This window comes from Rhea americana, unplaced genomic scaffold, assembly GCF_003343005.1.
Source record: "Rhea americana isolate MKP2758 unplaced genomic scaffold, rheAme1 scaffold_482, whole genome shotgun sequence".
NCBI lineage: Eukaryota > Metazoa > Chordata > Aves > Rheiformes > Rheidae > Rhea > Rhea americana.
In genome coordinates, this window is record NW_028186626.1 from 193,134 (window position 1) to 205,541 (window position 12,408).

Consider the following 12,408-nt stretch of genomic DNA (forward strand, 5'->3'; position numbering starts at 1 on the left):
AGGGAGACATAGATGAAAAAATTAGAAAATAGATATCAAATAATGGCACCAAAATGAGAGCTTAGTAATAGGAAAGTCTAGAGATAAAACTAATTCAAACCTAATGAGGCAGGACACCTCATCTTCAGGAGAAAGAAAAGTCAATAGCTAGCTGTCAGTAAAGAAAATAAATTACTCACAAGGGAGGAGGAAAAGCCATAGGACTTCCAGGTCCCAGGGAATGGCGCTCACTACGACAGACTTGTAAGGTACACAGTGGATTTGCAAAACCCTGAAAAATAGAATATGCCACTCGACATCAGCACCTCTGTCACTGAAATGCAATTCACAGCGGCTGGAGCACTCCAGGAAGACACAGCRTCGTGGGAAGAGTTTGAAGATAGACAGGAGCGTAAACAGCCGGTCCCCAGCGAGAGCGGGCTGCTCGGGGCGTTGTAGAACCAGTCTCGGGCTATTTCGGAACTAAAGTTCATAGGAAGATTGAGGAGGAGGGGTGGGAGGCAGGGACAGGTGGTCGGAAAACGGCTTGCTCGCACAGCGAGGGTGCGAAGCGGCTGCGTTCTCCGCGGAGCGCAGTAGCCTCCGGTTCGCCGGGGTTGGCGGGTTTTGCTGGGAACAGGCAGCTCCGGTGTCGTGGCTGTGGAGGAGCAGCAAGGTCCCCTGCGTGCGTAGGACCAAGCCTCGCTCTTCCCGATGGGYCCCAGGAGCAGCCAGTCTCAGAAATGAGGGAGCTAAGGATATAATGAATTTTAGGGATGTAAGATACTTTAAAATGTTGCTTTTATTGTGTTAAATCCCTGAGCTTTATCYAAAGAGCTAGCTTCAGAGTTGGTGATGAAAAGCCACCAGAAGAAAAGGCCCTGTGGGCATCTGACCSGGCGGCCTGGAGGAACCAGGCTGCAAATGCCTGAAGCCTGCCTGCTAGAGCAGCCAGCGGAGGAGGACCACGAGGAAGGGAAAGCGCGGTYCCCTCGGTACCGGCCGGCAGGCTGCTGGGGTCGCGGCGCACAGGCCGCGCATCTCCTCGCCTGCCACCACGTCGGCCAAAGGGAGCTTGGTGTCCGACCCAGAGCAGACTGTTCTCACGAGCTGCCGTCAGGGAGAAAGTCGATCCCTTTCCCCAGCCTCGTTGGCATGCAGCGTGAAAGCAGCGTGCAGCCCACTGGGCTCTCCCCGGGAGGATGTGCCCCAGCACGGCCAGCTCCGGCTGTGGCTGAGAGCAAACTGCTCTGCCGCAGCTCTTCGGAAAGTCTCGGAGAAYGGGGCACGGCTGGGTAGTGTAGACACCAACGGGAAATTATTATGAGATTGTCTTTAGGCTAATAAACTGCAATGATGAGCAAATGAACGCTGGCCGGGAGCGCGCTCTGCGCCTGTCTGTAGGCAGAGCCAACAACCAGAGGACAAGGAGGTTTGTTCCTTAGGGGCGCTGCTCTTCTGCGACGGCGGTGCTCGCCCGCGCCGTACTGCTGTCCGTGTGCTCCTGCGCCCATCCAGCCTCGCTCAGCATCCACTGCAAGCGGCAAAGGGAAGCGTGCTGTTTGCGGTGTTGTGAAATCCCCTTGTCAGGAGGTGCCTCAGGGCCCGACTAGCACTCGAAAGCAGATGTCATCCCAGCACTAAACCTTCTGCCAAGTGCCTCTCCAGGTGCTCGCTGGCTGCCGAGTGCAGGGCCTCATCCGGCCCAGAACAAAGTACTGCAAGCGTAACCAGGGGCAGGACGCGTCTCCTCTCTCCTGGGTCCCTGGGACACCTGCTCGGGGGCTGAGGAGGGAGTACACTCCTGTGAAGGTGAGGTTGGACTGGACTCTGCTTTTCCCAGAAAGAACTGTCCAAATCAGGAGGATATTAATATGACTAGATCCCAGCACACATCTSCTTAAGCAGCTCAGCACGTCCAGAGTGTGGAGACCGAGGACACTAGGTCTTGGTGCYTTGCAGCAGTGGGACAGGCTGGCGAGACTGATGTGTCTCCTAGGTTGTGCATGGTTAAGTCAGAGCGCTGGTGCTGTGATTACTGTCCCTGCAAATTGCTGTGTGACTATCAAGGCAYATTTAATGCTTACCTATAAGCTTGGGCCCATCTTGCTGGAAATCAGGAGGGGCTCCGGGGAAGTGGGAAGAGTAAGAGCAGTGTGAGAGAGAATAGGGCCCTAGAGCTGCTTTGCTCTGGCAGCAGAGGTAACGCTCAGAATGAGAGTCTGTTTTAATCAGAACTTAGATTAAAGCAACTCGGAGGCTGATCTCGCAGGGGAGGGACTGCTCAGAGCCCACCACCCCGCCTGGTGCCCGAGGCAGGACCACTGTCATTCAGCCATCCGCTATCACAGCAGCCAACTCACCTCCGCAGCTGTAAGAGGGCATGGAGGACAGCAAAGACCTGTTCTCAGCAGCACTGAATTCAAATCACCACTACCTACTGGCAATGCTGGAGCAAGTCAGAGCCATAATCACAGACGGGCTCCGCAGACACAGGTGCTTTTTCAACACCAGACTCCAGAGAGTTCGCACGTTGTGCCACCGCCAGGCCTCCTCACRCTGCGCCCTGTGCAAAGTCTAAGTCATCAGCAAAGTCCTAAGATTTTGCATCTCATTTGTGCATATGACTAAGCTCCCCAGAGGCTCTCGCATGCTGGAAGCAGCCTTCCTTTTTTTCAGTGGATGGAGTTTAATCGGTTTTTCTGGAAGGTTTGTTCGTTTCCTAATGAACTGTCACCCTTCTGCAGCTCCATCGCCGCCTGGCTCAGGCGCTGTAGATGTCAAGTATGTTCTRTCACCCTGGCCCTAGATTTCTATTGAGTTGTTCTATTTCTGTACATAGCAAGTGCAACTCGTGGGCTCATTACTGAAGGCTGTATGCTAATACTCTGTGGTTCTCATGTACATCCTCTTTTAATTCCCCAGCTATTACCTAAAGAAGTTATATTAGCAAATGACCTGGAAGTACATCTTTGCTGTGACTTTTTCATCTCTCTTCCTATATGTTTTCTGAATACAGTATTTTGTAGGAATAGTTCAGGGTAGGGATTAAACAATGGTCTTCTTGACTTGGAAAATCCCCTCTGCCCGACAGTGGGAACATGAACTTGGGAAGCTGGGAATATAAAGAACAGAAAGTGCAAGCAAATAGCCCCAAAGCCATGTGAATAAATAGCTTTATTGCAGGACATTTCTGTTTTGTTTTGTTTCCTGAGGCTGGTGACTTCTAGACTGGTGTTATTACCAGTGGTTTTCTTCCCAAAGGTGTATACAGAACAGTGGGTTAAGAGCACAGAGCAATGCTGGGTCTACTGGAAAAGAAGGGACTTGAGTTGTRGGTCTAACTTGAGGAAGACCTGAGTCATTCCTAAAACAAAACACTGCCCATCAGAAGCAATCAGATCCTGACAGGGGAGTAGCTTCAGCTCCTTTCCAGAAGAACCACACTAGAATCCAGCTTTCAAATTATACCCTGTYAGTGTAACTAGAGTCTCACATAGCCCCTCAGGACCATACCAGAACTTGCTCCTGTTTGGGAGAGTAGCAGTGAAGACTGAGCTTCGTTAATGAGATCAATCTTTTGAGACTTAGAAACCTGACTGAAATTAACATTTTTAAATGCTACCTTCTGGATAAAAAGTCCTAACAGGCCTCTTTGCTGATAATAAGTCACAGATTGTGGTATTCTTACTGACTCCGGGTAACAATTCTTATATTTGTGTTTCTTTACAGGACGCAGCGATAGAGATGCGGTAGGTGTTCACGCTAACCAACAATGTGATTTGGACCCACAGTTGTCTTACAGCAGTAATCCTGGCAAAACAAATCTTTCTTTCATCAATGAGGTACCAAAATATAAAAACATTTCAGCTTCTCACAGTAGAAAAGTATAAATCATTGAGGGGGACTGAGACTCTCTTGCCTGGACTCTCCTGCCTGCTGAGGTGAGAAAGAAAATGTACAAGAATGAGCATTAGACAGGCTAGAGGTTACACAGCAGCTGCATTCAAGGAGCAAACCTTGTGATGGGCAATACAGAAACTTACAGAAACACCTCTAGCCCCTGGATAAAAACSTTCCTGCTTTCAGGCAGTGCCAAATGACTAAGCCTCCAAGGTCATCCTAATGGATGCTTTGCAGCCTTAAAACCTCAGCCTTGGCTCCTGAGGTCTATAAAAACTAAAAAGGCAAGGCAAATGGTGAGTACTACAGCTCCTGRGGGAGTCTGTGCAGTGAGCATTTTCACCTTCTCATTAAAATGTAAAACCCAACTCTCCTCCTCATTAGTCTCTCATTCTTAAAATAATGATTGTAAAATGACCACAGCTYGCTTCAAAGTTGAGTGGAGTGGGGAGGGTGCACTGATGTCAGATTTTCTCACTTGGAARTGGGTGTTCATGGAGAAAYRGTCAAAATGAACAGTGAAAGGTGGRTGTCAGCCCTTCTCAGGAGGTGCTGGCTAAGATTTTAACATGCACCAGAAAAATGAGCTGGAAGATGCTGCAGGGTAATTAACCCAGTTATTTTTATTAGCAAGCACACGTTGGCATTGGTACCTGTCACTTTTGAGTAATGATGCTTACATTCTGCTTCTTCCACTGGTATTTCAAATCACATAGCCCCTCTYGTTTCCTTAAAATCTTCTTGTCAAAGGCTTTCACTCACTGGATAGCAGGAGCCTGTGAACTGATTYGTGAATTTGGGCCTAGGACACTATTCTCTCTGGAGGCAGGATGGCTGAATAGAACTGTATTTCTTAAYACCTCAAACCCCACACTAATTAGTGCTGACTGTGCAGTTAGARGATTCACCTCTACAAGTAGAGAATTAGCTTTGGGATAATCAGCAAAAYGTGTTTGTTTCTTAAGTTAAGGTCTAATGAATACTCAGTGAACCATGCTGTTTTCAGAGATACAATTGTATCTTAGATTCAGTGGAGGGGGAGAAAAGACTATAGCAAAACCTTTTCTTATTAATTTAAAAATCCTACAAAATTTATGCCAGAACTACTTTACAAAGACTTGATCAGCTTCTTCAATATTTCTCACTGGATAGAGCCTTTACAATCTTTTCCTTCAATAACAAGATTATCTATACTAAAAAGTATGATTCTGTCTCACATCTCGCAAGAGAGTTTAGCTGCAAGTACAAGTTATAGCTATTTGTCTGAATTTAGGAGAYAAATATGGACTATGACAACACGGCCAGGGTTAACTATAAGTTCTGAAAAACAGTTATAAGAGGAACTTCCAGATGTTACTAGCTATTTAAACTGGTACCAACCACTTCTCCCTTCCAGTTTGTCCCCTTGTGCTGTCCCTCTCCAGCAGTAACTGGAGCTGTATTTTCTAGGTGCTGCAGGTTTTTGCAGCTCCAAAATTCAGCTGAATTAGTAGGAAGCACCTGCTCTGCAGACATCAGTTTCTCAGGCTGTGATGAAACCAAGAACGTGATCAAAGACAGAGATGGACCCGCAAGGGGCAGGAGGGGGTTCAGAGAGCCAGTGAAAATACAGGATCATGTAGTAGTTGGGTTTGGCAAGTCCATGCACAGCTTCTATCCCTCTTGCCTACAAACTTGCACAGATCTTTGGGAGAAGGTTGTTGCCAAAAGGGAAAAAAAAATCCCTGCTTCTGCCCCCATCTCCATCTGACCAAACTTCCTTGTTTCTTCCTGTGGAAATCTGCTGCTTTTGACCACTGGCAGCAGGGATACTTCAACAACAAGCTGCAGAGTGGGAGAGGGTAGTACGGCAAAGCGGAACTCCCTTCAAGGTCTGAGAGCTGGCAGAGGTTACCTGAAAGAAACAGCACAACAGTCCTTAGGAACAAAGATGCTTAGGAAGATCCATTTCAATTTTAGCCTCTCCCAGCAGCAGCTGCTCCAGAGAACAGCACTGTGCCGGAAAAATAGCCCAAGAAAACAAGCATTCCAAGCAGGTCACCTTCACCAACACGTAGTCCCCCGGCTGGGCCCTGACCAGAGCTTTGCAGTCTGCAGCATCCTCTATCTCGGCATCAGGGAAGATCACCTTGATGTTGCCATCGTTCCTCCCACACAGCTCCAAGGCAGAGCGCTTGCTGGGCTGGAAGAAGGATAGGGAACATTACCAGAGTGGCAATAACTTTGATTCACTGCTGGGCTTTATCGCAGCAGGAATTAATTGAGCACTATTGGCAGTATTAAAATCCACTTTCCACACTGTTAAGCATGCTGTGTAACAAAGTCCTATGGCCACAGCTGCTGTGTTGAGAGTCACACACCAAAGCCAGTACTTGAAAACCTGCACTGATTCAGTGCTTGACTGGAGACAGGTCTYTAACCTATCCCATCTGTTTCCAGGACTGTCAGTCCTTCAGATAGGAGCCTCATCTTCACAAGTGCATGAAGGACCTAATATGCTGTCTGTGACATGCCAACAAGCCATAATTAATCATTTTAGTCTCATCTAGTTACCTCTCTACACCCTGTGTCATACAGACTTCCAAGTCTGATGACTTCCCTGATGGATGTCCTTGAATTTGGATGAAGTAAGGTGGCTAAAGCCCTAAGCCAAAGAGATCATGCATTTACTTAGCAGCATCTTGTGCTCAACTCAACACTCTGGAAAATCAGGCTGCCTGCTTAAGTTCACAGATCTGGTCTTGGAGTCTAGGAGTGTGTGKGGAAGGGTGAGATGGAAAGATAGAAGAGATATTGCTGTATATAGACTAAGAGCCTCTTGACCAGCAAGTAGGGAGGAGAACAAGTCTCTGTTCCAGGCACACTCACCCCCTCCACCAGCACTAGTTGAGAGTGGCCCACCATGGCTTTGTTGGTCCTTGCAGCCTCCTCTCTAAAGACAGTAATGAGCTCCTCCAGCCGCCTCCGCTTTACGTCCGCAGGCACATCATCTTGCAGCCGGTGATATGCCCGGGTTTTCTGCAAACAGATAAAGTAAGTGTGGTTCCTTAAGAACTAGACTACCTGAGATGAGAACCTGGTCTTACCTCAGCCAGCTGTGCTGCACTTCAAGCAAGCAACAGCTTTTCATGGGTCACATGCTATATTTGCAMTCTCAGTCTTTAGCTACTATATGTGCTGCTCTGCCAGAATCCCATGCACCAGCAACATCCTTGATTTCCTCACATTCCTTCTGCACCATCTTTTTGGTGGAAGGTTTGTGATAGGGCACAGAATATTGGGGGCTGCAAAAAGCAAAGGTTCTGCAGCTCTTGTGATATATGTGTCTGTTGCCTAGCTGTCCAGAAAGACAGGCAATGGATGCTATTACTTTTAGTCACGTTCTGAAAATTGATCCATACTCCTTTGTTTTCTCACACTTTCCAATCTCCTACCCTCCTTCCCCACYAGCCTCTTATGCCTTGGAGAGCATCTTAATGGAAACTTGTCAAGCATCACCTCTTTTGCTGGATATACCTTCTGAAAATTCACCAGTTCTCTCCAGCCCTGACTAACAGAAAGTCTCTGTAAATGGACCCAAGTCTAGCTACATCAGCACAACTTCTCACTAGTAAAGACAAATGTACCCGCAGCCAGGTCCCCGCAGACATGGCTGCTTCACTGCCATCACTCTGGAGTGTCTGCAGAACCAGGTAACCCAATTAACAATCAACCTTGTTGCTCACCCAGAGGAGCTGGAAGCCTTACAGGCATAAAAGTTGCACTGCARAGCATGCTGAAAGGCAGTAAACCCTGTAGCTTCTCTTCTCTTGCCCACCATGAGCACCAAACAACCTCACATGTCTTTAAAGTGCTACATGTACGCACAAAGCCCCACCAACATACTGAGTCTCTAGGTATTAGTTTCAAAGAGATTATGAGAAACAACACTCAGGAAATAGGGACAAAACAGAAAATGAGAATGTAGGCAAGATGACCACACAGAGAAGTGAGCCTTCTCCACAAGATCCTGCACTCACCTGTCTCATGCTGTAAGCAAACAGGAAGCCTACATTGTAGCGGACTTCCTGTAGCAAGGACACAGTCTGCTGATGATCTTCTTCTGTCTCCCCACAGAACCCAGCAATAAAATCGCTGCTCAAGCTCACTCCTGCCGCAGACACACAGCTTTACACTTCACTTAAGAACACTACACTCAAGAACAGACAGTAAGATACAATCGTGCCAAGGTCAGATCAAGCCAAAGGGAGCCCGTACCTGGAATGGAGTCACGCACATGGTGTACCAGCTCTAAATACGCTTCTCTCGTGTATCTGCAATAAACAACACATGGATTTGCTGGTCAGAAAACCACAACATCAGTGAGGAGAAAATGGCACCCTAAATCAAAGGGCAGGGTAGAGGACTTTCCATGGCCATTGCTCACCCCCGCCTCATGGCCTCCAGGACTCGTGTGCTTCCACTCTGGGCTGGGAGGTGAAGTTGTTTGCAGATGTTGTGTCGCTCCTGGATAAGCTGGAGAACCTGTGAATGGCATTCAGAAAACACTCTTGTAGGTGGCCTAACTATGCCAGAATGCCAAAGGAAAGAATCTTCCCCAAGTAAAAAMCAGAAAACTGCAAACCTGTCAGCTTCAGCAGACATATACCCCCACTCCCAGGCCAGCTGCTCCCTTTGGGAAGGAGGCACAATCCACATCTAACAGCTGGCAGCTACCTGCCTGCAAGCAGAGGTCCAGATGTTTATTTTACACTTGCCTCATCTGGAAAATCCTTGGGGTGTGGAGAGGTGAAACGGATCCTCATTTCTGGGTCAATTCTGGAGACCTGGTCTAGGAGATGTGCAAAGCGCAAGCCTCCTGGTTTAGCTTTGTAGACCGTGCTAAAGCCACGGCTGAGGACTGGGGTATCAGCCGATTGGAACTGGACCTCAGACATATCTCGAAAGCTGTTGACATTTTGACCCAAAAGGGTCACTTCTTTTACACCCTACAAAAATAAACACAGACAAGGAAAAAAAAGGAAAAAGAAAAAGAAGAAGAAGTTGGTCAGGAAGGCTAAAGCTGCAGAAGCAGCCATGGTTTTACTCTTACTTCAAGGAYGAGTCCCCAAGGGGAGCCCTCCTTTCCCTGTCTGTCTCACAGTATTACAAGGGCAATTAAAAAGCAACTGGTAGAACCCTGTGGTAACCTTATCTCCAGAGATAAAGGCTGCATCATTGGTGAAAGGTACCACTGAAAAAAACACTTTCACTGAGAACCCCACTGCGGCATAGTTGGAATGAGGCTCTGCCTAACCTGATCGGAGAGCATCTTCACTTCCTGCAGAATAGAGGCAATGGGCCGGCTCCTTTCACGGCCACGGGTGAAGGGTACAATGCAGTAGCTACACATGTTGTCACAGCCCCGCATRATGGATCTGCAGAGTGGTAAAATACAAGTCAGTATTATGACCACTCTGGAAGAACCACCCACGTCGCATCCTGCCCTGCTTTGACCTGGCCCAGCACTTCTGCCTTCAGCCAGCCCAATACCAACGCTTGGTTGGCAGTGCACATAGTACCAGCTCTGAACCCAGTTTTGCAGCTTTCCCTTACATGTTGTTCCAGTCACAGCTGACTACTGCTTGCTCCTAGCTAACACCTCCTAATCTCTTCTGCACATTTCCACTCAAAAAACTTACAGAGCAGCTAACGAGACATAGACTTGTGTTGCAGTCTGGCAGTAAAGAAAGATCCTTCTACATCATACAGGGTGATAACTGTCCCTCTGTACCCTGTAGCCAGACTGAASAGAGTCCGTTTCACGTTTGAGAATCTTATTATCAAAACTGTACAAAGTAAACGAAAGAAAAATCAACAGTAGTGACAATACATGGAGGATTAGAAAAATTAAACAGGAAAACATAGGAGAGGACATAGCAGAAGGCAGGGATGACAGTGGCACAGATTTTCAAAAGGCACGCATGTCAATGGGACTGAAATCACTTGGTGCAGCACCAGGCTCAGACAACCAACATTCTCAAAGGAGAATAAAAGAAGCCTACAGCCAGCCAGAGCACAGGTCAGTCTCTCCAGAGCTCAGTCAGAGAGCAAAGAAGCAACAGTCTGGTAGACTGGTGTCTCTGGGCTGCTGGGAGTGAGTGCAACCAAGCATTTTATCTCTTGGGTAGCTACTGTCACTGACACATCTGTTCTGCACAACAGTGTTTCCAAACTAGAACCATAAAAACATGCACAGGAAAAAAAGGTACTTACACAAATGCTGTTTTGCCACCTGCACTAGTCTGGACAGGCAAAATATCTGCGTAAGTCTCTTCTAGTGATAGCAGGACGTTAGCAGCTTGCTGGCCAGATTCAGCCACTGCCAGCAGCCTAGGGAGGTCACGATATGCATCAGGGCCTGCCACAATATCCACTAGCTTCTCCCTGTGCAGAATCTTCTCCTTAAGCCTCTCAGCCATGCATCCTGCCGCCAAAGGAGAATGGTCTCTTTGAGGAAGTGCCCATCCTCAGTGACACCTCTGCACCCCTTCACTAGCTGCTTTCACCCTGCAGAAAAGGCTTGATGCCRCCAAAAAGGGAGAGGAAACACAGCGTGATGGGATGCGTCACAACGGTGTTATGTTCCCCATAGCTGCATGTCCTGTCAGGTACCTAGAATCCCAATGTGGAGAGGTAAGCGAGCCTGGAGCCTCCTGGCTTTCAGAGCCTTGAGGTGCTGCAGGCGATTCCAGATAGCCTGTTCTGCTTTCTCCCTGGGAAGACAGGAAAACAATGATCATTTTGACTGGTTGCACTTGAACACACCACCTCCAACCTGAAGGCGCAAAAGCTTTGTGAGGGGAATTAACTAAATACAGGGAACCATTCACCTGATTGATCCAATTGCCCATAGAACTGCTGTTTGTGGTGTGCATATTGTGTCTTGACTTTATCTTACCTACTACTATTTTACTTGCTTGGGAACATCTACACTGTGGAAAYGACTCAGCGATAAAGCTCTTGCACAGAAAGCCTGACCTAGCCAGCAAGTATGAGATACCTCACAAGCAACAATGAGCATTTTGCATTCATTTTGAGAAAGCATGTAAAGTTCTATTTATAGATAAAATTCCTAAATTTCCCAGAAACATATTTCCCAAATTTTTGTAGTATTTCCCAGAAACATATTTCCCAAATTTTTGTAGTACGGACCTTGTACTGCAATGACAGTCACTTCAAGAGGACAAAGACAAACAAATATCAAAGAAGCGCAAATCTGTGCCAGTCTCTAACACTCATGACCTATACACAGAGCACACACTACCAAAGAGATTTTTCTCACTATGTGGAATGCTAATTTATAGCACAATTAATGTTGTATGCAGTAGCATCACCTAACTCTAAACTAAATGGCAGTTTCACGTCTGCAGTCTCTTTTCTCATAAAACATATTTACTACCTCGGTCTTCAAATGAAAATGCCTTAAAAACTGTTCAAAAAACAGCAGTGACAAAAAGCTTCTTACCTCACTGAACAGGTAACGAGGAGAATCACATCTGCCTAGATTGAGGACAAGAAAAAAGTAGAATTTGTAAAAGCCAACAAGAAGCCACATGAGGAGGCAGACTATCAAACCCACTTTACTSAGTGAATAAAATCTGCCCAAACACACAGTGGGGTTCAACAAAGTAGCAAGAAAACACAACAGTAGACCAACAAAGTCTTCCACCCAATGGTAGAAGTAAACTTGGATAAAGATGAGTCAGGAGCATGCTGCTGCGTCCAATCCCCTTTCCAACTGAGTTAGAACCCAGCAGTGTAACTGAAATAAAAATCCAACAGCTTTTTATCATGCTTATCAAGTAGTTTCATTTACTCCACAAACTTAAGACTGCAGAAAACACTCGATAAAATCTGTCTCTCCACTCTCCTCAGGGGAGGGACTCACAGACGTGGCACTGGTACAAAGCCCTTGCAGAAGGCCTGTGTTACAGGCACCTCACCTCGTCGAGCGCCTTCGTCCTCGTGTAGCCACTCTTCTGCAGGATGGCCCACGCAATCTCCGTGTCGTTGACATTCATTTGGCAGCCGTAGGTCTCCAGGTACACTGCAATAAAGACACAGCCAGGTGCAATGCACAAACCTCTCTTGACTATCTCGCACGCACGCTGTTCCCATGAGCGTTCAAGAGAAGYTCAGTCTCGCCATCGGCGCGCTCCCACTCATGCATCACATAAGCTACTTCTGCTTCCAACCCGCRCAGAAAGGGCAAGCCGAAACCACAGACGAGCCCTGCCCGTGTCGCCGGGACGCGGGAGCGCCTCCGAGGGTGTCGCCCCGCGGCTATGCCGCAGAGCTGCGGCTTTTGGCGCGGCGAAAGCCGCCTGCCCCGGGGCCCGGCAGCGGGAAGGCCCGGCCGGGGAGCACCGCGGCGGGGCCGCGGCCGCAGGAGCACCCGGGGCCGGGGGCACCCTCCTCCCACAGCCCCCTGCACGGACCTTTCCTGGGCGCGGGGGCAGGGCCGGCCGCCACGCACGGCCCCGG

General features: G+C 48.0%; 1 protein-coding gene across 1 annotated transcript; it reads right to left on the reverse strand.

The window, feature by feature from the left end:
* Window positions 1-3,138: 3,138 nt before the first annotated feature.
* On the reverse strand, window positions 3,139-12,402 carry CDK5RAP1 (CDK5RAP1 mitochondrial tRNA methylthiotransferase). The gene is made up of 13 exons (XM_085316983.1): window positions 12,363-12,402; window positions 11,868-11,971; window positions 11,390-11,424; window positions 10,537-10,637; window positions 10,138-10,348; window positions 9,179-9,299; window positions 8,640-8,870; window positions 8,309-8,406; window positions 8,140-8,195; window positions 7,902-8,032; window positions 6,751-6,900; window positions 5,924-6,064; window positions 3,139-5,776 (listed from the first exon to the last, which is right to left on the reverse strand). Exons 2-13 carry the CDS (start codon window positions 11,943-11,945, stop codon window positions 5,696-5,698), a joined length of 1,434 nt encoding a protein of 477 aa, XP_085173109.1. The 5' UTR covers window positions 11,946-11,971; window positions 12,363-12,402; the 3' UTR covers window positions 3,139-5,695.
* Window positions 12,403-12,408: the final 6 nt, after the last annotated feature.